This window comes from Rhinatrema bivittatum, chromosome 1, assembly GCF_901001135.1.
Source record: "Rhinatrema bivittatum chromosome 1, aRhiBiv1.1, whole genome shotgun sequence".
NCBI lineage: Eukaryota > Metazoa > Chordata > Amphibia > Gymnophiona > Rhinatrematidae > Rhinatrema > Rhinatrema bivittatum.
In genome coordinates this window covers 45,892,547-45,917,131 of record NC_042615.1, presented here as the reverse complement: position 1 = coordinate 45,917,131, position 24,585 = coordinate 45,892,547, and the positions used below count along the sequence as shown (strand labels likewise).

The following is a 24,585-nucleotide window of genomic DNA, read 5'->3' as shown; positions in this document are numbered from 1 at the left end:
TCGGAGAAACGCAAGAAGGGCTCCCGACAGGACAGCGCCTGAAGCTCAGAAATACGGCGAGCAGAGGAAATAAGAGACCAGAAAGACAGTCTTTAGAGTAAGATCCTTGAGCGTAGCGTGGCGAAGAGGCTCGAAGGGAGCCGCACATAGAGCACAAAGGACCAGGTTGAGACTCCACGACGGACATGTGGCCCGAGAGGGGGGGTGGAGGTGTCTAACGCCCCTCAGGAAACGAATGACGTCAGGGTGAGCTGCTAAGGCATGACCGTCCACCCGACCCAGGAGAGAGCCGAGCGCCGAGACTTGAACGCGTAGAGAACTGAAGGAGAGGCCCTTAGAGAGACCCTTCTGAAGGATTGGTGCAGTAGCTGGACTACTCCAAAGCCTGGGAAGGCCTGGTTTCTTCTATACTTCAAATTACATCTTTAGTCTACTAGAAAAACATTATCCTGGAGTTTACCACATGTTCATTTGTAGGTCCTTGGTATTTATGCACTGGAATGAATGCAGAGTCTGCTGAAGGTTGGAGAAATTGTAGAAGTTCAAAGACATCTGTTCTCAGGTCTTGTTCCTTCCCAACACCGATGGACAGCGCCTTCGCTACCTTATCCAAAATACATTAGTAACAGATGTTCCAGAAGAGAGGCAAATCTGGTAGAGAGTCTCCTCCCCTGACCATAGGAATATGCTGAGCTAGGAACCAGACAATAAGGAGAGCTAAGGAGGAGACCTTTGCTGATCCGTAGAAGAAACATCTGGGAGGAACTCAGAATGAGCTGATCCCACTTCTTCCTGTTCTGATCCTTGAAGGGACTCCCCAGAGGGGGTGAATCTATCACCTCCGGACAAGTATTTACTCCCACCTTTGGAAGCCCCTGGGATGAGACATGAACTTCTGGGGGACTTTGAGTTGGCCTGCCATGCAAGAAAAGTTCCTCCTTCTTGGACAGGAGAGGTCTTCAGGAGGCAAAGAAACTTCACCAGTTCAGACTGCTGGGCTCCCACTGGCAAAGGGACTCTCTGCACTAGAGTTGGAGAAGAGTTATCCTCTTCAGAAATCCAGACTGGTTCATCCTCACTAAGGATTGCTGATGCTAGTGGCGCTAAGCAGGAGCTCGGAGCTGCAGTGGCTGGCTCTGAGGTGCTCTGCGCCAGATGCGTCTCGCTTGCTGACACCATGTCTGATCACTGACAGGCAAAATCTCATTCTGAATTCAACCCCTACTTTATATGGCAACAGGACTCTGTGTTTATGTGCCGAGGCATTCCAGTGCAATGAAAATGAAGGAGCCTTAGCCTATCACACCAAGGAGGTCCTGGAGTATATGCTCTGTTCCGATGAGACAGATGGCATCCTCGTCGGGTCTGGGTAGATGAATAATAGATGGGTCAGAGCCATGGAAGTCTTCCACGCTATAAAGGATGATCGAACCTGTGTCAAGGATGCTAGATCCCACGTCTGTGTTGGTAGCTTACGGATGTCCATTACAGAATAATCATCTGTAATGGATATCTGGCAACCACAAATACAGGCCATAAAACCGCTGACCACAATCTTCTTAGCCTTGGGCTTTTGCATTTCTTTTTTTTTTTTTTAAAGAATGAAAAAGTTCTGTTGAGGGGCTTCAGAGGCAGTGGGAAAAGCAAAAAAAAGTTGCAACAAGGCAGAATTAGGCCAACTAACAAGGACAGACAAAACTGCAGACAGAGATGGGGAACACATCTCTGCAATAGCTTGGATGGAAAAACAAAAAAGGGATCTTGAGGCAGCATGCATGCTTGGGATCTCCCACACATGCTTAGTAAGACTTTTACTGAGCTCTGCCAGAGGATGAAGTCACCCATGTGTTATGGCTAATTCTTACCTGCTTACTAATGGAAAAAATATTGATTATAGAGAAATGATATACTAGAAACTGGGAAGGAAACATTAAGAAAACTTGGACAGCAACCAAACTTTAGCAGGCAGAAGAAAACATTTTTCCCTCTACTTTTTCTGCTGTTATTTTAGATGTCTTTTTGCTCTCATTTGTATCTATGTTTTGGATTTTGATGCTCCTTTTTGCTCGTTGTAGTCTTTAGATTTTAAAATATTTTGGTCTCACCCACTTTCCTCCAGCCCGTCTTCCCTTTGCTGCTCTTCCAGTTTCTTCTTCTCCATTTTTGTGTGGGCAACAAAGTCACACTGGCTCCTTTAGGACCTGAGTCAGCCACAGTGGCTCCACTCCTTTTGGGCCCAGGCTTGCAATGGCCTGCAGCAAGTTCTCCTGGGCCAACTACAGTAGCTCCACCCCAGACCTTGGCAGGAACCAATTTTTAGGCAACCTGGCCACCTGCAAATGTTTCACCCCTGTTAGTAAATTTGGCCACTGCTACTCAGTGACTAAAGGAACCAGTGTATTCTTTGTTGTTGCTCAATTCCCCTCCTAATATACAGTACATTTTTAAATAACTGATGAATGACTGTGTGATGATGATGGTTAAAGTAGGAAGATCTTTGCTTCCCAAGACCTGTGATTTAATAAGAAAACTGGTCTTAAAAGACTGTCTATTTTCTGTTTGATAGCAAACTATCTCCAGATATAAAACAACAACATCAGACACTTAAATCTGTATATTATAATATGCTTGTCACTGGCAGTGTCCATGTCAGGACCCATGCTATATCACCAATGTACATGGTAGGGGGTGCACTTTGTAATCAAAGGCATACTCTGCAAAGACACATGGCCGGAAGGCAGACAGCAGACTTTAAACCATGTGGCTGGAGGCAGCAGGCCTTCTAAGCTGCAAGACAGAGGACACCCACAGACAGACAAGTACACATGGGGACAGGGGAAGAGTGTGGGAGTCAGGCTGGAGAAAGTATGAGGAAAGGGAGACTATTCCAATCAGACTGGAGAAACAGAAAATAATTTTCAATAGGCGTTAGCTAGCTAAAAATAATAGCATGCCTATATTTTATTCCAAAGGTAATAAGCTCATTAGAAAAAAAAAAGTTCATCTACAAATAGGCTTATAAAAAACCAGAGTGTGCATTTACTTCACACCCAGAAGCAGGCAAAATCTGTGATCTTAGCTCATTCTCTATTCAACTGAATGGAAGGGTGGATGGAAAATGAGTCATCAGTGAAAAGCTCCCAGCACCCAGGAACATGATTTCCTGGGTGCTGGGAGTCAATTACTATATATTTCAAACTGTCATCCAACTACGAATTTATTCAGGCTGCTTGCTGTAAGAACATGCAAGATATCACAAATGCCAATTTATCTTCCGAAACCTTAAACAGCAACAGTATGACTGCATCAGGCATCCAGAAAGCACTGGCCTAACCACTACAAAGCAGCTGTTAAAACCCTACTAGAAAAGGTACAGTTGCATCAAGCATCCAAAAAGGCCGAGGTCACCTGCATGGAGTGACCATGGCTATAACCCAAACATCAACGAACAGGGAATGCCTGCTCATCTTAGGTTAGTTATTGCTGCTGCCGAGATCCAACATAAACCTCTGCTGCCAATGCTGACAGGAAGCAACATAGTGAGGCTGAAGGAACACCCCCCCCCCCCCCACACACACACACACACTTCCCGCCACTACAACAAAATGACAAAGCAGGACCATGGGGAACACCCCCCCCCCTGCCACTGCTGAAAGAAGCAAAAGGCCAATCTCCACCAAGAGGAAGCTGCAGCACCGGTCCCCAGGTGACACCTCTATCTCTAAAGAGACGTGCCAGGGAACCAAGCCGCAATACCTGCCAACCCCTCCCTACGGCTGAAGGGCCCCCTCCCCACAAAGGAGAGGAGCAGAAAGAATTGTCCTGGGATGACACACGATAAGGAGAGAGTGGAAGGGGTGGTGGAAACTGGGGAGAGAAAGAGGATTGAACTGGAGGGGAGCGGGGGGAGGAAGAGACTAACTCCTTGGTGAATAGGGTGTGCAGGAGAGGACTGCACACTCTGCAGAGAAGAAACACACTCACCATGCTTCCCTCCTTTCCCCAAAAGCAAATTATTGGGAAGGTGAGTGTACATGGTGAATGCATTTCATCCCTGGTTAGTAAGTGGGGAGGCAAGATGTTTTGGAGAACAGTCTCACTAACTTTGGTGGTAATTTTTGGTAACATGACAAGGAAGAGTGCTTCCGAATTGGATTCTATATTAGTCTTGTAAGAATCAAAGAGGAAGATAAGGTCTGAAATGGCAAGGCAGCAGAAGGGATGGACGCCAATGTTTTATCTAAAAATTTTAAATCTCACACTGTGAGCAGATTTTGTACATACTTGGGACAGATATGGAGAACGGTGGTAATAGCCAGTTTTCCCAATGTAAATAGTGGATCTGTACTAGGATCAGTGCTTTTTAACATATTTATAAATGATCTGGAAAACAGAGCAATGAGTGAGGTGATGCAACATTATTCAAACCTTTTAAAACAAAAAAAACTATAAAAAATTGGAGAACCACCTTAAGACTGGGCATCTAAATGACATACATGTATTCGTACTGTGAATACTCCTTTTTCTCTGGGTTGACGATAAAGATATTGAATTAATATGAGCACCACGTCAACAACTGAATTTTTAGATTTTCTAATTTTTTAGTTTTCAAAACAAAAACCTATTATCCATATACCAGGTATGAGTATGATAGACCAACCGTGGGATGGTATGAAGTCTAGCATACTCATGCCTGGTATATGGATAATGGGTTTTTGTTTTGAAAACTAAAAAATTAGAAAATCTAAAACTTCAATTGTTGATGTGGTGCTCATATTAATACACGTATTCATGCCATAGGCTATAGTGAAAATATACTTTTCTGTCATTACCTAATGGTTCAGGGTTTTCAAAATATATATTTTCTTTGAAATGTGGAACCTCTTGAAGATTAACAGTGATAACAGTAACATAACCTATAACATCATAAGATATGCCATGCTGAGTCTGACCCATAGTCCATTGTGTTCAGCATCCTATTTCTGACAGTGACCTAATACCTAGCAGAAAGCAAAATGTAGATCCATTCCTTATTGCTGACTCTCAAAGATAAGCAAATGTTGGTTCATGGCCTTTTCCTCCAAGAACTTATCCAAACATGTTTTAAACCTAGTTATGCTAGATGACTTGACAACTTCTTCTGGCAACAAATTCCACAGTTTGAATATGTGCTGAATGTAAAAATACTTTGATGTTTTAAATCTGTTTTATGAACTGTCATCTAGTCTTAGTACAATCCAAAAGGGTAAAAAACTGTCCCCTATTTACCTGTTGCAACCCACTCATCATATGCTCTCCAACATCTCTTCAATAAGCTGAAAAGTTCTTACATATTTAGCTTCTCTTTATGATAGAACCATTCCATATCCTTTATCATTTTAGTCGCCTTTCTTTGTACAGTTTCTTGTTCTGCTTTATCTTTGGAGATGGAGCAACTAGAACTGCAAACAACACTCAAGCAGGCTGATTCAGTAAACATCGTGGGAAAACGAGTGGTCCGTGTTGAGCGCCCACTCTCCCAACACGCGCCCAGCCACCTCTCCTGGACGCGCAATCCTATATTTAAATGAGGGGTCCACTAGGAGGCGGCGCTAGGGACGATTACATGCCCTTAGTGCTTCCTTGGCCCAGAAGAGGTGGCTCTGTCAGCGGGTTCAGGAAACCGATGCTCAATTTTATGAGCGCCTGTTTTCCGAACATGCTGACAGCGATTGGTTAGGAAAACGGACGCTGGTAAAATTGAGCATCCGTTCTCCTAACCAGACTGGCACATTTAAAAAAATTTTTTTTTACATATTTTTGGTTCCTCCGACTTAATATCGCTAGGATATTAAGTCGAAGGATGTATAGAAAAGCAGTATTTTCCAGGCCGCACATTTTACTTACAGAATGCTAGGTGAATGATCAATAGGCTCATCAATGTGCATTTGCATGTAATGAGCGCTATTAGTTTTCAGGGGGTTTGGCCGCATGTTTTCGAGGCACTAAACCCCTTACAGTATAAGGGGTAATAGACGCCCCTCGAAATGCGTGTTGAACAGTGCACACGGCCGAGCGCACGTTACAGAATCAGCCCGAAAATGTAATTTATCCATGGAGTGACCCAGAAGCTTTATGATATTCATTTATTTTTCTTTCCTTTCCTGCTGCTGCTGCATACTGAGCTGAGGATTTTATCATACTGTCCACAGTGATTCCAAGATCCTTTTCACTGGGTGGTGATTCCTAACATGCAACCCAGCACTGTATTTCTATAGTTTGAATTTTTTTCCCCAATATACATTACTCTGCATTTGCTCATGTTAAATTTTTCTACATTCTAACTGCTTTAAAGATTTACTGGTTTTTGAGGGTGTACAAGCAGATAAAGGTGAGCTGCCTGATAATAGTATATTTAGATTTTCAGATGGCATCTAACAAAGATGCCTCATAAGAGACTCCTCAGGAAATTAGGAGATCATGGGATCAGAGGCCGCGTCCTATTGTGGATCGCTTACTAGATAAGCGACCAAATGGTCAGTTTTTCAAATGAAGAAAGGTTGTTAGTGAAGTGCCCCAGAGGTCTGCATTGGGATCTGTGCTATTTAGCAGATTCATAAATGATTAGGAGAACAATGAGTTGAGGTGACCAGATTTGCAATAACAAACTTTTTTGAGTTATTAACACAGCAGCGGATCATGAAGAAATGCAGGACCTTGAAAATTAGGAAACCGGGCTTCTACATGGCAGATGCAATTTAATGTGAACAAGTGCAAAGTAATGCGTGTAGGGAAAAATAATCCCAACTATAGGTTCATGATGCTAGGGGTCTGTGTTAGGAATCCCCATGGAAAAGAACTTCAGAATTCTTGAGAACAATACCTTGAAATCTTTGGCTTATTGTGCAGTGGCAATCAAAAAAGCAAATAGAATGTTAGGAATTATTTGGAAGGGAACAGAGAACAAAACTGTGAATTTCATAATGCCTTTATAGATCCATAGTGCAAGTGCATCTTGAGTACCCTGTACAAAGACCAACATAGAAAAGATACAAAGAAGGGTGACAAAAATGATAAAGGGGATGAGAAAGCTTTCTTATGGAGAAAGGCTAAACAGATTAGGGCTCTTTAGCTTGGAAAAGCGACGACTGAGGAGGGATATAATTGAAATTAATGGACTCAAGGGTGGGGTAGGACAGGTTATTTATCCTTTCAAACAACTAGAGATCTGCAGCTTTAAAACAAATCGAAGGATGTATTTTTTCACTCAGTAAGCAATAAACTATAGAATCTGTTGCCAGAGGTTGTGATCAAGGCAACAAGGGGGGGGGGGGGGGTGTTTCAAAAGAGGACTGGACAAGTTCCTAAAAGAAAAGTCCAAAAACGTTTTATATGTAAAATGGCCAAGACCAAGGAACTGCTTAGTGAGTCATGGATTCTGGACAAGGAAAGAGCAGGAACAAACAAATCTCAAAAGGTTAAAAAAAAAAAACAACCGAGCAGCACAGAATCATTGGCTTAATCTTCAGGAAAAAAAAAACACATTACAGTAATATTTCATCTGACATGTATCAAACCCTGTCAATTCAAAACATAAGACGTGCCAAGCTGAGTCAAACCAAGCTCCATCGACCCCAGCATTGTCTCCGACACAGGCCATCTGGGTCACAAGTACTCGTTAGATCTCCAACAGTTTATCTATTTCTTGCATCTCATCCCTAAGCATAAGCGCCAGCTTTCTCACGTATACTTGGCTAATAACTCTTTATTTCTCAAATGTGGCCACCACCTGATTTATTTGCTGATCACACAGATGACGTCGTCAGCTGACATTTAAGTATTTCATGAAAAAACTAAATGCGGCTACACTGAGACCACTATGAAATAAAGTAGTGAGATGCCAGCGCTGGAGGTTTGGGTTTTTTTTTATAACTACAATGAAGAGAAAACCACTGCCCGGTTTCCAGAGCTTACGTGGCACTGACAAGCTCCAGTTCTTTTGTCAACGAGGATTTTAAGAAGCCTTTAGCTTATCAATGCAAAAAGTGCAAGGCGCAGACGGCAGGTGTGCGAATCTTAAGGGGGGGGGGGCAGAGAAGGTGGGTGCGTATGTGGGGGGAGGCAGTGAAAAGAAGTTAGAAGGATGGGGGAAGGGAGGGCCTGGCCAGAAGGGATCTGACAAGGGGTGACAAAGTGGTAGAAGGGAGGAGGAGGAGGAGGAAGATCGGGCCTGAGAACGTGACGGGGAGCGGGTGGGGCGAGCAGGCCGTGTACACCCTTCGCTCTGGGCGAGGCTGGAGCTCACAGGCCCAGGGCCGCGTGGAGAAGATAGCGGCAGCGAGGGCAACTCGCGGAGCGCGACAAGCCCCGTAACCATCCGGGGCCCCGGTGAGGAGAGGGGGGGGGGTGCGCGCGCTGCTTTTTCCGGGCGACTGCGCCCCGCTCGCTCAGCGGCACGCGGAACGCCAGTGACACACTCACCCAGCCAGGCGGGCCCGGGAAGAGCACTCTCTCCCTCGGCGGGCTCTCCGAATCCTCCCGAGGGCAACGTGTTGCTCAGCCCGAACCGGCCAAGATGGCCACCCCTTCCCCCGCGCACGCCATAGAGAACGGGCATGCGCGCCGCGGCCGGGAAGGAGGTGACGGCGCTGACGTCTAACAAACGGGACGCGGGCGTGACGTCACCCCGCTGCGGTGCTTTTGAAGGGAGGTGAAATGAAGCGGGGCGGCAGCTTCAAGGGTTTGTTCAGTGGATGGGAAGAGCGAAGTTGTCCGTGGTTTCCATGCGAGGTATTTGCTCTGCAGGGTGAAGGGTTTGTGGAAGGTACAGGTCTGACAGCGCGCTAAGTGCAAATCGGCTCGATCCACAAACCAGGTAAGGCGCAGCTGGGATAGCATCAGTTCCCCCCTTCTCCCCCATCCGTGTACTCTGCCTAGGCAGCGAGTCTCAACCCTGCTCTGGAGGGAATATATCCTGAGGTGTGAGCGGGTAACTCTGTTCCCTTGTCTTCCTAATATTTCTCCTTTCTATTGGAGACGGACACTGCCAGATAGTGAAGGTGGATTTTTATGATGATATGGAAATATGTCGACTGGGAAGTGGTCCCCGATCATCAACAGCTCGATACTTCTGGCAGATCCCTGAACCGTCAAGTCCCTTGTTTGGTTTTTAAAATACAGCTTTGAAAACACAAAATGTACTTCTTAATGCTCAGTTATGGTATTGGTTAAATGTCCCACTACCACTCCTTGTGTTTTGGGGGCAGATCATTTCGTCCTCCACTGCTTCAAATACAAATTTAGATTGTGAGCCCTTTAGGGAAAACGAAATACTTAGTTTCTGAATATAATCTGATTTATGTTCCACTTTTCAAACGCTTCAACTATTTAGCAATCTATAAACACCTAAATATAATGTATTTCCTGGAAACACAGAATATGATCACCCAGTGAACAGTGTCCAATACTTGAATGCACTCAATATCAATAACTCCAGACCAGCATTCAAAGTCTTTAATATTGCTGCTTAAACATTAACCAAAATTCACAAAAATGCAGAAATGTGGAGGACCCTCATAACACCTGTGTGTAGGGGAAGTTAAGTTTTACTTCCATACAACTATTAACCATAATCATTGGTCTAAGATTGAGTTTAATTTATTAAACTTTTTTATGCATTTAAAGGAATTTTGCTTAGAGAAGGGAAATTACTTCCCTTAAACCTAACTCAATTTCAGCTTTAAAGATGGCACCTCCAGAGGAAAAGACTCATTTTGAGTAGGCTCTGTGTCAGGTGCTTACACTGTGCTTCATGCTTCTGGCTGAAATGAAAGCCAGAAAGAAACACCAAGTGCATAAAAGAGTTAAAAAAAAATGAACTCCAATCACAATCTTGGACCAGTGATTATATATGATCTGTTGGTGATTGTAAGGAAGTAAAAAAATTCCAGCTTCCTACACACATGTTATGAGGGTCTTTCACATTACTGCATTTTTTGTGAATTTTGGTGAATGTTTAAGGTACAATATTAAGGACTTTGAATGCTGATTTGGTGTTAACATAGAATATGATACAGAAAATGCACATTTGGCCCATCTGGTCTACCCAAATGAATTCCTTTTGCAGTGTAGACCACAATTGATCTCTTCTTTCCCCTTTTTCACAACTATGGATCCTTTGTGTTTATTTTTGAATTCTGTTACTGTTTTTCTTTCCACTACCACTGTTGGGAGGCTCAGCCATGCATCTATTACCCTTTTTCTATGAAGAAACATTTTCCAATGTCACTTCTGTGTCTACCTCCTTTGACCCCTTGTTCCAGAAATTCCTTTCCACTGAAACGTATTTACAGTTTATGCATTATTTATACCTTTTTGAGGTATTTGAATGTCTCTGTCATGTAATTTTTTCCCGCCTTCTACTTTAGGTCTTTAAGTTTCATCTGATCTAGCTTTTCAATGCAGACTTTGTGAGAATAAATGTATTAACCAAATCTTAGAGGAGAGGAAGAGGGGATATGAGAGAGATATTTAAATATCTCAAAGATATAAATAATGCAAGGTGTTAGGAAAATTTTGTCTATTTGCAGCTGATACTAAGATCTGCAACAGAGTGGCTGCCCCTAAGGGAGCAGATACTATAAGGTGTGATCTAAGAAAATTCATGGAGCATTTGACTGCTTGGCAGCTAAATTTCAAAGCAAAAAAGTGCAGGATCATGCATTTGAAGTGCAGAAATCCAAGGGAGGAGTACGACAGAGAGGACGTTGGGTCACTCAAATGGAGAGATACTTCATGGTGATTATATCTGATCACAAGGCAGCAAAACAGTATGATAAGGTAGAGGCCAGAGGAATGCTAGAGTGTGTAGCAAGAGGTGGAGCCAGCAGGAAAAAAATAACATCTCCATACAAGTCATTCCCTGTACATACCCAGATCAGTCCAGACTCCTGGGTTTTGCCTCCCTTCCAGCAGATGGAGACAGAGAAAGTTTTGCTGACACTGCCACCTAACTTGGTGTGCCACCTGCAGATCCTCAGTATTTCTCGGTCTCCAGCAGATGGTAGATGTGCAAAACCTGCAGGCTGGAAATTAGTTTAATTCTAAATCTGGTTTGTTTTTTTTTCTCTTAAAGAAGTCTGTTGGAAGATTTCCTCCTGGGAGGTTGGCAGGTCCTGGTAGGGCCATCCCTCCCAGTACTGAGGTGGACGAGCAGGGGGTTGGGGACCCTTATATAGCTCGGTCCTTTCACTGCTGGGGATAGAAAGCTGATGGAGCCAGTTTCCTTTTCCTTAGGAGGACTTGCGGAGTCTGCTGCCCTTCTTCATCTGTAAGGGAGGTAACCTTTAAAGTTTTTGGGGAAAAAAAATTTCCTTTTTCTTTTTGGTGTTTTTGTCAGTCTTCCCAGGGTGGAGATTGTGGCAACCATGCAGGGGTTTGGCTGCAGTGGCTTTTGTGGCGATCTTTTCCTGCTGAAGTCCTCTGGGCGGCTGCCTGCACATGCGGTCGGGTAGGCTGCAAACATGCCACGCAGTAGTAAATGCTCTGTGGGCGGAGATGCGTGCACATGACTGTCCCATGCTGTTTTCTGTTCCTGCTGCCTCTCTCGGGGGGGGGGGGGGGGGTGGAAGGACAGTTCGGGAACATCGGCAACAGTGTTGGGGAAGCAACGAGAGCCTGGAAGCCTCGTGAGTGAATCGGGTGCAGCAGCTGGCCCCTTTTCGATTAGTGTGGGAATGATGCCCATTTTGTCTTCTCTCACTGCAGCTTCGGAAGCCACGGGGGGGAGGGGAACTCCCTCCACAGCTGTTCCTGGCTGATCAGAGCCCTGTGGATGGCTGGGGGGCCTCAGGGACTCGGTCGAGGGAAGATGAGGACCTCCTGGGGGAATCTGATGATCCTGCAGCTTTTTCATCAGATTTTGTTTTATTGCTGCACAAAACATACCTGGCCAGGCCGAGTGTCTAGAGGCGGTGATGGCCTATGGAGCGGATGCATTATATGACCTCATCAAAACTTCCTCCAGAACTATGTCAGCGTTCTCAGCCAGAAAACTCCTTTTGGTTATGGAACTGGTCAGTGGATGTTTGGTCCGAGTCTCAGTTAGGAGCATTGCCTTTTAAAGGGAAACTGTATTTTGGGGAGGACTTGGAAGAGCTCATGAAACATCTAGGTGAAAATAAAGGGCATAGATTGCCAGAGGATAAGCAAAAAGGGGGCAAGATCTTTTCCTAAGCGTTCTTGTTTTAGGGTGAATAGGCGTTTTTGGCAGAATAGGGCTTCGGAAGGATGCCCAGAGGCAAGGCACTGGAAAACAGCAGTCCTGGAACCAGTCCTTTTGAGGTCGAAAGCCGAACAGAGATTGTTCCGGCCAGTGTGCTGGTGGTGCCAAGTCCGCCCAATGAAGCGACGCAGGTCCTTTCCTCTGTGCCTGCTCTAGGGGGGTCAGTCGGTTTTTTTTTTTTTTGTTTTGTTTTTTTTACGAGGCATGGGCCAAGATCATGAGAGACTGGTGGGTCTTAAGTGTGATAAGGTTACACTTTAGAATTTGTTCGTCCACTAAAGGATTTGTTCATGGCCTCCCCTTGCGCTTCTGTGGCAAAAAGGCAGGTGGTACGGGAAACCACCAACAGCTTACAAATGCTGGGAGCTGTTGTTCCTGTTCCCACAGAGGAGCGGGAGATGGGAAGGTATTCCATTTATTTCGTGGTCCCAAAAAAGGGAGGGGACCTTTCTCCCAATTTTGGACCTAAAAAAGGTGAACGTGGCTCTCAAAGTTCCTCATTTTCAGATAAAGACTCTGCATTCAGTCATTCCAGCGGTGCACAAAGGGGAGTTCTTGGCTTCTCTGGATTTGACCGAGGCGTACTTGCACATAGCGATCCGTCTGGATCATCAGAGGTTCCTGAGGTTCATGATCCTCAGGACTCCTTTTCAATTTTGCACCCTTCTGTTCGGGTTGGCGACTGCTCCAAGGATCTTCACCAAGGTAATGGTCATGGTGGCAGCGGCCCTCAGGAAGGAGGGCATCCTAGTTCACTCATATATGGACGATTGGCTTATTCGAGCAAATTCAGAGATCCTTTGCAGACAGGCAGTGGCATTTGGAGCCACTGCTGTTGAGATCCCTGTGTTGGGTAGTGAATCTGTCAAAGAATGGAAATTACATCCTCGGAATACCCTATACATCTTGGTGAAGCAGCTTTGGTAGATGGCCGAGCTGCAATGGCCCGTCCACCACTAGATTGACCAGATACCCCATCTGCAATGGATAAGACGCATTGCTTCCTCCAACAACTCTCACTCCCCAGGATCTAGCTGTTGCAGACTGAGAAAAACCGCTTGCACATTGACTATCCCAGCTATGTGAGATGCCACCAATAAACACCAGATGCTGCTCTGTCCAGCAAATTAACTCCTAGGCTTCCTGAGCCACTGCCTGACTCTTGGTACCACCCTGTCAGCTGATGTAAGCCATCGTTGTCACATTATCCGACAAGATCCTTACTGTTGCAGATGGAGCATGCCCCTTATGGACTTGTTAGCAAAATGCCAAGGCACCGCGTATTTTCAGTCGCAGAAGGGGTTGATGCCTTGGTGCTGCCATGGCCGCAGGGTACTCTCCTGTACGGGTTTCCGCCATGGCCTTTCTGGACAAAATATTGTGGCGAGTAGAGAATCATCCGAGAGAGATGATTCTTGTGGTGCTGGAGTGGCCTCAGTGGCCATGGTTTTCAGATCTCGTCAATCTAGTGGTGGACGGGCCATTGCAGCTCGGCCATCTACCAAAGCTGCTTCACCAAGGTCCCATATTTTTAGATCAGGTGGCTCTCTTCTGTCTCGTGGTTTGGCTTTTGAGAGGAAGCGTTTAAGATGTATAGGGTATTCTGAGGATGTCATTTCCATTCTGCCGCAAGGTAGAAAGATTTCTACATCTTTAACGTATGTGAGGGTATGGAGAGTTTTTTTGAGTCTTGGTCGCAGAGCAGGGAGTGCTTACGTTTTGACTTCCTTACAACAAGAGTTGTTGAAGGATTTGGCCTCTAACTCCCTCAGAGTTCATGTGGCAGCGTTGGGCTGTCTTCGAGGCAAGGTGCAGGGAGCGGCCTTAGTGGCACATCCTGATATGGTGCGTTTTCTCTGGGGGGGGGCAAAACATTTGTGTCTTCAAGTGTGGAAGTTGATCCTCCTGGAGCCTTAACTTGATCCTTTTTTTTTTTTTTAATTTAATTTTTATTAATTTCAAAATAATGACAAAACTTAACATCTTTGTATAGAAACAAAAGAAACAAAAATATTCGTAGTATTAAAGCATATAGGAAATAAATATATAACACAAAGACCACAAGTCATTTCTAATGGGGGAGGAGTACAAAGGAGCCCAACAAAGGAAACTTTATCTTTAAAAGAAAAAAAGACAATAGCATGTCTAACCTGCCTTTCAATTACTTAAGTTACAGTACTCTCTAAAGGAGAGGAGATAGGTAACAACATTTTCCAAGAATCAAGAAACAATTTAAGTTGTTCTGGAACAAAGAATGTAAATGTATCATAATTTAACTTAATGATGCATCACAGATATCTTAGTTGAAAGGATGCTCCCAAAAATTGGGCTTCTTGTCATAATGACAAAAAAGCCTTCTTCCTTTCCTGAGTGGCTTTTGCTAAATTCTGGAAAAATTTGGACAAACTGACGCATAAAATTCCCATATTTTGAAAATAGTTACGCATTACTAAACCAATGTCCTTCTCGTAAATAAATGAAACCAGGAGCGTTGATTTTTCCAAAATCTCCATAGGAGGATTCCAGGAACTGCATTAAAAATTTCAAAATCAACCTGTTATGTTTGGACTTCTCTTAATCTTGACCTACCTTGGTAGAAAGTATACCTTATTAAATGAAAGAATATCCTCAGTAGGAATTTTTAATATCTCAGTTATATATTTACGTAATGTAACACGAGGCTGTTCTCCCATTATCTTTGGAAAGATTAATGTTCTTAAGTTTAAACGTCTAAGATGGTTCTCCACAAATTCAACTTTCCTATTCATAGCCATGTGATCCTGGATTATTGATAACTGGACCTTCTGGACTTCTTCAACTTTTTCTTCCAAACTTTGAATCCTAGTTGAATGATCAGTGTGTTTAGAATTATATTGCAAGGACAGGGCGTCCAACTTTAAGGATAACTGATTAATTTGAGAAGAGCAGCCCTTAAATGCAGGGCTCAACAGAGCCAAAATTTCCCGCAGAGAGTCTAAGGTCACCACCGGTGGCTTTGGAGGTATAAGTAACAAAGGTGGACGATCTAAAGTTACTGGGCTTGTAGAGGACTGCTCATTTAAGAATATGCCATACTGGGTCAGACCAAGAGTCCATCAAGCCCAGCATCCTGTCTTAAACAGTGGCCAATCTAGGTCATAAGAACCTGGCAAGTATCCAAAAACTAAGTCTATTCCATGTTACCATTGCTAGTAATAGCAGTAACTATTTTCTAAGTCAACTTAATTAATAGCAGGTAATGTACTTGTCCTCCAAGAACTTATCCAATCCTTTTTTTAAACACAGCTATACTAACTGCACTAACCACATCCCCTGGCAACAAATTCCAGAGTTTAATTGGGCGTTGAGCTCACCTCCTGTAAAGAGCAGAATCAGAAACCTCCACTTAGTGCCATCGAGGATGAATGCCCAGCCGTACTCTCTGAAAAAACTCCCTCGATTGCAAGTCCTGTGTTAGGCAAAAATGAGCCTGCTAACGCTGATTCCGAGGGCAGCGCAGGGGAAAACACCGGTGGCGTTCTTAGAGCGGGAGGGCTTAGGGAGATCTCCTCAGGCGAAGCGGGGACTCTTATCCCACATTCGTCGGTGGGGTTTGCCACTTCCAACAGCAGGGGTGCAGTCATCTCAGGGATAGTTCTCTGCCCGGGTGGAAGAGAAGGTGCCGAGGGAAACACTCGCATCTTCCCCTTGAGCTTAGGGGACATGTCTGAAGAGAAGAATGAGCCAAACGCCGGGCAAGGTGAACTGAACTATCGACTTGCCGCCATCTTGACTTCTCCCCCTTAACTTGATCCTTAAGGGGATGTGTGCGGCTCTGTTTGAGCTTCTTAGAAGAGCAAATATGAAAGATCTTACCTTTTTCTGGTGGCAGTTTGTTCTACTAGAAGGATTCGGAACTTCAGGCTTTGTCATGTAGGGATCCTTTTTTGAGAATTATGGATTTCAGAGTCTCATTGCGTGTGGTCCCTTTCTTCCTGCTGAAGGTGGTGTCGTCATTCCACTTGAGTCAATCAGTGGAACTTCCAGCTTTCCCAAACCTGGATGCGGCAGCGTCTCTTGCAAGAGAGTTGAGACTCTTGGATGTAAAGTGGGCTTTGTTGTGATATCTTAAGGTCACTAATAGCTTCCGGCCATTGGATCATCTTTTTGTGCTATGGAGTAGTGCAAAAAACAAACACAACGCTTCAAAATCCACCATAGCGTGCGTTGAAGGAAGTGATAGGTTTGATGTACATCTGTCAAGGTCATCCTATCCCTGAGGGTTTAAAGGCTCACTCTACTCAATCACAGGTGGCGCCTTGGGCTGAATGTCAACAGGTATTGCCACAAGAGATTTATAGGGTGGTTACTTGGAAGTCATTGCACACGTTCACCAGACATTATCGTTTGGATGTCTAGGCTCTAGAGCCCATGGGCTTTGGTGAAAGTGTACTTCGAGCAGGACTCTCATAGTCCCACCCTGTTTAGGGAAGCTTGGGTACATCCCAGGAGTCTGGACTGATCTGGGTATGGAGAGAGAAAGGAAAATTGGTTTGTACCTGCTAATTTTCATTCCTGTAGTTCCACAGATCAGTCCAGAGTCCCACTCAGTTGATATGGGGAGAATTGGAGAGTCCACTTGATCTATTATTGTAAATAGGCTGAAGAATGGCACAGGTTTAGTTTGGTTTCTCGCATTAAGGTTGGAAAGTCTTTTTCATTATAAGGTTCCTCTTCCTACTGCTCATTCAGGGGGACGTGATTATGTTGCTTATAGTTATGTTCGTTGGTATCTTGACTTGGGTACTGAGGGACTGCAGGTGGCACACCAGGTTATGTGGTAGTGTCAGCAAAACTTTCTCTGCTGGAAGGGAGGCAAAACATGGGAGTCTGGACTGATCTGTGGTATTACAGGAACACAAATTAGCAGGTAAGAACCTATTTTCCTTTGGTGAACCCTTACCTGGAATATTTGTCCAGTTCTGGAGGCCTTAGCTTCAAAGCATACTGACAGAGTAAAGGTGGTCTAGAGAAGGATTGCCAAAAGTCCTATGAGATGTGAGTTCAGGACATAAATATGTATTCCTTAGAGGGAGGGGAGAGATGACAGTCATTGAAATACCCAAAAGATATACATAATGCACAAGAAGCCAACCTTTTACAGTGGAAAGAAAGTTCTTGAAGAAGAAGCCCCAGTATGAGGCTGCAAGGAGGTTGCCTCAGTATTAACATCCAAAAAATATTTCTTCAAAGAAGGGTAGTAGACGTGTGACACGGCCTTCTGGTGGAGGTGGCAAAACAGTAATGGAATTCAAGAAAGCATGGGATAAGTACAGATGATCCCTACAGAAGGGAAAGCCAGAGACCAGGAAGTAAATTGGGCAAACTAGATGGCATTTATATTTCTTATCTGCCATTATGTTTCAGTAAAAGGACCAGTCCCTTTTCAGAATTCTGTAAGACAGTCTTCTGAAAGGGGATTGGTCCTTTCACTGAAGACACAGGCACTTAATGTATTCACTTCACTGTCTGCCAATTAGCTAATAGCCTAATTAGGCTATTACCCTGACATTTGCATGCACCTGTGCTAAGCTTGCTGCAGATATTTTAGTGTCGTGTTTTTTTGGCGCTAAAGCCCTTATTACATACCTAGGCAAAGTTAGTGCCAAAAAAACATGCTAAAATACAAGTATAAACACACAGTAGGTTTAGTGTGGCTTATTACATTGGCACCCATGTTACTATTTGAGGTGAATGCATCCATGTAACTGTTTTTGACAAAGTCTGGTCAAAAAATACAAAATATAAGGAAAAATGAGTGTAAAAACTTCCAATCTTGCAGGGATGTCTAAGCAGCCAGTTCAAGTTTCTGCCACTTGCTAGAACTACTTCTTTCATTGCAAAATATTTATTTCCATTTTTGGTCATAGTTATTGCTTGCTCTACTGTTGGCATTTCTCATCCTCTAACTCAGTGGTCCCCAACCCTGTCCTGGGGACCCCCCCCAGCCAGTCGGGTTTTCAGGATATCCGCAATGAATATGCATGAGAGAAAATGTGCATGTTGTGGAGGCAGTGCATGCAAATTTTCTCTCATGCATATTCATTGTGGACATCCTGAAAACCCGACTGGCTGGTGGGCCCCCAGGACAGGGTTGGGGACCACTGCTCTAACTAGGTTAAATGATTTAAACCTCTTCAGCCATGATGTTGTTGCCATAGTCTTGTAAATCGCAACAACCTTTTTGTATCTTGGCTTTTGTTGTAGTGAGAAATGACCACACCCAACAAGACACCGCCTGGTGCCGACCCCAAACAGCTGGAAAGGACTGGGACTGTTCGAGAAATAGGCTCACAGGCTGTGTGGTCCCTCTCATCCTGCAAACCAGGTAAATAACCAGAACAGGTGGCTGCCCCAGGTGCCAAGTTGGGGGGATGGTGGCACTGGCACACCTTGCTGCCATTCAGTCCAGCAGCAGAGATAAGCTGCTTCATTGCCTGGGTACCAGGATGCGTCTTCAAAAGAAGGCATCTGCTGCCCCCCCACACCAGGGTGCAGTTTTGCTTGTCCTATAAATAACTGTCTTGTAAATAACTATTGGATAACTCTCCAGGGAATTGTACAGCTTTCTGACATTTCCGCTCTCTGCTCCCCAAGCAAGAAAGTCAGATAAAATAAACTGATCTTTTACTAACTGGTTGTTTAGAAAGTTAAATCAAATACAATTGTTTTTAGGGGTTTAAAAGTGTTTATCAAAAGGCAATTACAACATTGCAGTCAACACAATGACAATTACTTTGTTAGCAACACAGATTAACGTCACCTTAATAATCCCAAGCAAATTCAAGGAAGGGATTCTTATCGAAGAATAAGAGTGAAAGGGGTTAGTTATTCAGGGTTCTCTCTTGCTTTCCGTTTTCTAGATCTGAGGAGTCATGCTTTAGTTGTCTAGCCTCCTATTCACTTCCTCCCCCCATTTCAGAAGTGGTTTCTATATTTCTATCGTGAGTACATTTCTTTTTCTTGAGTTAATTGCTCCAGTCCATACCATGGTTGATGTCATTTACTACTACTACTACTACTACTACTACTACTACTACTACTACATTTTTTTTTTATAGCTAAAGCACTACTAGACAGTGAAGCAATGCGTCAAAGTGATACCTAATGCCAGAAGAATGCTGGGCTGCATAGAAAGAGAAATAAGTAAGAAAAAGGAGGTGATAATCCCCTTGTACAAGTACTTGGTGAGGCCTCACCTGGAGTACTGTGTTCAGTATCTCAAAAGGGCCAGAGACAGGATGGAGACTGTCCAGGGAAGGGCGACCAAAATGGTAATGGGTCTCCATCAAATGACTTATGTGGAGAGGTTGAAGGACCTAAATATGTATATCCTGGAGAAGAGGAGGTGCGGAGGAGAGACGATACAGACCTTCAGATACTTGAAAGGTTTTAATGATGCACAATCAACAAACCTTTTCCATTGGGAAGAAATCAGTAGAACTATGGGTCACGAATTAAACTCCAGGGAGGACGACTCAGAACCAACCTCAGGAAATATTTCTTCATGGAGAGGGAGGTGGATGCTTGGAATGCCCTTCCAGAGGAGGTGGTGAAGGCAAAAACAGTGAAAGAATTCAAAGGGGCATGGGCTAAACACTGTGGATCCCTAAGGGCTAGAGGATGGGAATGAAAAAAAGAGTGCATGGGGGTCACTTGCTCATGTGGCAATTACTACCCTTAACCAATAAGCCTTCATACTGTTGCTGCAACTCCATCATTGCTCTCTGTTTCAACAGCAGGGGGCAATGAGGAAAAGGGGAATTGGATTCAGACAGAAACCAACAAGGACCCCGACTTTTACAGTCTGGGGAAACAAGCATGGGGGGGTAACTTGCTGATGCGGCTGTTACTACCCTTGACCAATAAGCCTGATGCTTTGATGCAACTCCAAAACATTGCTCTCTGCTTCAACGGCAAGAAGTAATGGGGAATTGGATTCAGACAGCAACCAACAAAGGCCTTGACTTTTATGGTCTGGGAAACTGCTAAGTATGGGGCTAACCTGCACGGTGCAGCAGATACCACCATAAGCTTGCTGGGCAGACTGGATGGTCCATTTGGTGCTTTTCTGCCATCATTTCTGTGTTTCTGTGGTCAGATGTATGCAGTGTTGTACAGATTCACATGGAGCTTACAGTCTATTCAAGACTAATGAGAGCATTAATGAGTTTCATTTATTATGGAAAATTGGTTAAAACTAACAAGAGCATGAACAGGAGACCTAGGGGGGTTAAGATTTAAAAGCAGCCTTAAAAAGGTGGGTCTTTTGGCTGCATTTGAAGAAGGCCAGAGAAGGAGCCTGCTGCACAGACTCAAGAAGTCTAATCTAGGCTGCAGTTGCACCAGGCTTCTCGAGGTGGGGACGGGGGTGTTTGTGAGCTTATTCAGTGACTTGCAGCTGCCAGTCCTCTGGGGATAGGGGAAATACTTACAGTTACCTGAATGTAATCCGCTTTGAAGTACCGAAAAGCAGAATATATGTTCAATTCAAAAACCAAATATGATTTATTAATGGGATACCATTTTTAGTTATCTAAGGAGTCTACTCTTCAGCACCTGGCAGTGTTACCATAGGATCAGTTGGGAACCAATGTCCAGTCTCTTCCTGAATCCAGCATAAGACATTTGAGCAGAAAATTTGCACTGTATGTCAGTGCCACTACGTGATATAATGTGCCCTTTTCACCACAGCTCCCCAACAGAAATCTGAAGTCTTAATCCCTATTTTACTAAGCTTTATTGGTGCATATCGCTTCATGGTGAGACCGCACCTTGAATACTGTGTACAATTCTGGTTGCCACATCTCAAAAAAAGATATAGTTGTGATGGAGAAGGTACAGAGAAGGGCAACCAAAATGATAAAGGGGATGGAACAGCTCCCCTATGAGGAAAGACTGAAGAGGTTAGGGCTGTTCAGAGATGGCTGAGGGGGGATATGATAGAGATCTTTAAGATCATGAGAGGCCTTGAATGAGTAGATGTGAATCGGTTATTTACACTTTCGAATAATAGAAGGACTAGGGGGCATTCAATGAAGTTAGCAAGTAGCACATTTAAGACTAATCGGAGAAAATTCTTTTTCACTCAATGCACAATAAAGCTCTGGAATTTGTTGCCAGAGGATGTGGTTAGTGCAGTTAGTGTAGCTGGGTTCAAAAAAGGTTTGGATACGTTCTTGCAGGAGAAGTCCATTAATGGCTATTAATCAAGTTTACTTAGGGAATATCCACTGCTATTAATTGCATCAGAGCATGGGATCTTCTTGGTGTTTGGGTAATTGCCAGGTTCTTGTGGCCTGGTTTGGCCTCTGTTGGAAACAGGATGCTGGGCTTGATGGACCCTTGGTCTGACCCAGCATGACAATTTCTTATGTTCTAATACCATTTATAAATTAATTTGTACCTGTTTTCCTACACATTGGCACTGACTGAGTTATCCTTCTTATCCACTTTATTATGCATTATCACATGATCTCAATCTCTCTCTCCCAGGTATTTTTAAAGGACTTTGTCTTGTTTGGGAAGTTAGCTTGAAGTAGTGCATACAGTTTTGAAATTAAGCTTTTATGTAGGAAATTAGCTGGCATAAAACTTTCAAATCCTGCAAGTGCTCTGCTGCACCTCCCTCTGGATATTATGTCAGAAACAATATCCAGGCAACTGAATTGCAAGGGACGTGAGGAAGAGAAGAAGCATTGTGGACCATCCTAAAAAAGAAAAGAGGGTGCTTCCATTTTCACTGATGTGATCTACAGGCTACTGACTCAAACAGAAGAACTGGACAGTAAACGTATTGAAGACATCCAAATGTCCAGTGTGGAGGCGGGCTGGTTCATCCACCATCTGGAGGCTCTGGCAATTTGTCTAGCATTACTCGTTTGCTCCTCGGTTGCACAGCAAGACAGTAAGAGTGATGTCTGACAATGCCATGGCGGTAGCGTATCTCAACAATCAAAAGGGGAACACGAAGTATGCAGGTTTCCCTGGAAATGGATCTGCTTCTTCCCTGGGTGGAGAAATATGAATGTTGTTTGATTATTTTTCTGTTTTGATTAGGTATATTGTTATTGTAAACCGCTGTGAAGTTTATGATGTTGCAGTAAACACATTTTAATAAAACATAGACCACCTCCAGGTTCTGATAATGTTCCACATTGCGGATGCAGACAATGTTTAGGATGACTATATCAGGCTTCATGTACTGGATCTTGGTGAGTGGTGTCTTTTTTTTTTTTTTTTCAATGGAGCCTTTGACCTCATAGTGAAGTGATGGGATCTGCTGTTCACGGACTTGATAGCGATGGGCAAGAATTTGAAGGTGAGCAAGTTTTTTTTTCAGTCGCAGAAGAGATCTGAAATCATCTGTTCTAGAACTGCTAGTTCAGGAGTGGTCAGAAGCCAAGACCCTATAAGCGTTTCCTCCTTAGCTAATGATAGGAACAGTGATTCAGAAAATTTCAGGTCATCTGCGCTTGGTGTTGCTGGTAGCTCCGGGTTGGCCTTGACAACCATGGTATGTGGATCTGTCATGCCTCTTGTGGGCCAGCCCTCTGCGTTTTCTGCCTCTCGGGAACTTGCTTGTCCAGAGTACCATGTTGCACGAGGATCCGAGTCCCTTCTGTCTTATAGAAAACTTCCTGGCTTTCAATTTCCTTAACTTATGTGTGTATTTGGCGCCTTTTCAAGAGCTGGTATGAAGAGCGTGAATGTGTGCCTGGACGGGCTTCTCTGTCACAAATATTTGATTTCTTGCAAGATGGACTAACCAAAGGTTTGGCCCTCAATATATTGAGGGTGCAGGTGGCGGAGCTTTCTTGTTAGCAGCAGGATTCAAGATTGTTGCCCTCTCATCCTGATGTATCTCGCTTCTTGTGTTAGGCATGTTCTGCCTCCTTTGCAAATTCCAGATCTGTTGTGGGATCTGAATTTGGTTCTGTCTTTTTTAGCAGGATCTCAGTTTGTTCCAATAAAAAGGATGTCTCTGCCCTTGCTCACCTTGAAGACTGTGTTCCTTGGCGCTATTTGTTCAGTGCATAGCGTTTTCCTGTAGAGAACTCTTTCTGACAATCTCACATATGAACCAGGCGATATCCTTTCCATCCTTGGATAAGCAGTGGAACGTGGAAGAGTATGCACTTTATGTCCTTTGGATGTGTGGCGCCAGTCTTGCAAAGTCATCTTGCAATTTCTCACAATCCTTTTGTGATTTAACAACTTACAATAATTTTGTTGTCTGCAAATTTGATCACTTAACTCGTTCCCATTTCCAGGTCATTTATAAATATGTTAAAAAGCATTGGTCCCAGAACAGATCCCTGGGGAATTCCACTATTCACCTTTCTCCATTGAGAAAATTGACCATTAGCCCTATTCATTGTTTTCTATCTTTTAACCAGTTCCCAGTCCACAATGGAACCTTTTCTCCTATTCCATGACTTTTTAAAATTTCCTCAGAAGTCTCTTATAAGAGACTTTGACAAACACTTTCTGGAAATCCAGGTACACTATAGCAACTGGCTCACCTTTATCCACATGTTTGTTTACACCTTCAAAAAAATGTAGCATATTGAGGCAAGACTTTCCTTGACTAAATCCATTTGTCTTTTCCCATTAAACTGATTGATTATTATTTTTTTTTTTTTGGTATGTAGTTTCCTGGATCACCCCTGGAGCCCTTTCTAAAAATCGGTGTAATGTTAGCAACCTTCCAGTCTTAAGGTACAATAGATGATTCTAAAGATAGTGTGTCTGCAATTTTATTTCTCAGTTCTTTCAATGTTCTGAGATGTATATCATTTGGGCCAGGTGATTTGCTACTCTTTAATTTTGTTTTATTACATCTTCCAGGTTCAGAGATTTATTACAATTCTTCTGAATCATCACCTTTAAATATCCATTTCTGGCATGGCTATCTTCCTCAGTAAAGACTAAAGCAAATGTAGTCTCTCAGCTGTGATCTTATTTTCCGTAGTGCCCCTTTTACCCCTTGATTATCTAATGGTAGAGCTGACCCCCTCACAGACCTTTGCTTCAAATGTACCTGGAAAAGTTATGAATCTTTGCTTGCATGGCAAGCTTCTTTTCAGATTCTTTTTGCCTTTCTAATCCGTGCTATGCATCTAACTTGCCAGTGCTTCTGCTAATTCCTGTTTTCTTAATTTGGATCCCTTTTTCTGTTTTGTTTTTAGCTATTCTAGCCTCTCTCGCTTCAAATGACTACCATTCTGGTAGTCATTTGGCCGTATTTCCACTGTTTGCAATGCGTGGAATACATCTGGTCT

At 43.7% G+C, this 24,585-nt stretch overlaps 2 protein-coding genes across 3 annotated transcripts in view; one reads left to right on the top strand and one right to left on the bottom strand.

Moving 5' to 3' along the window:
• ABCE1 (ATP binding cassette subfamily E member 1) overlaps positions 1-8,617 on the bottom strand; it is a 91,795-nt gene extending 83,178 nt beyond the window's left edge. Inside the window, exon 1 of the mRNA XM_029600470.1 lies at positions 8,461-8,617. The gene's annotated coding sequence lies outside the window, so the exon portion shown is untranslated. The remainder of the gene's footprint in view (positions 1-8,460) is intronic.
• Positions 8,618-8,650: 33 nt separating this feature from the next.
• Positions 8,651-24,585, top strand: part of ANAPC10 (anaphase promoting complex subunit 10) — a 170,358-nt gene continuing 154,423 nt past the window's right edge. The window contains exons 1-2 of one of the 2 annotated variants that reach the window (XM_029600688.1): positions 8,651-8,854; positions 18,509-18,629. In XM_029600688.1, the coding sequence (XP_029456548.1) occupies positions 18,515-18,629 (115 nt within the window). In that variant the 5' untranslated portion in view covers positions 8,651-8,854; positions 18,509-18,514. The remainder of the gene's footprint in view (positions 8,855-18,508; positions 18,630-24,585) is intronic. The other variant, XM_029600603.1, reaches the window with a different exon arrangement.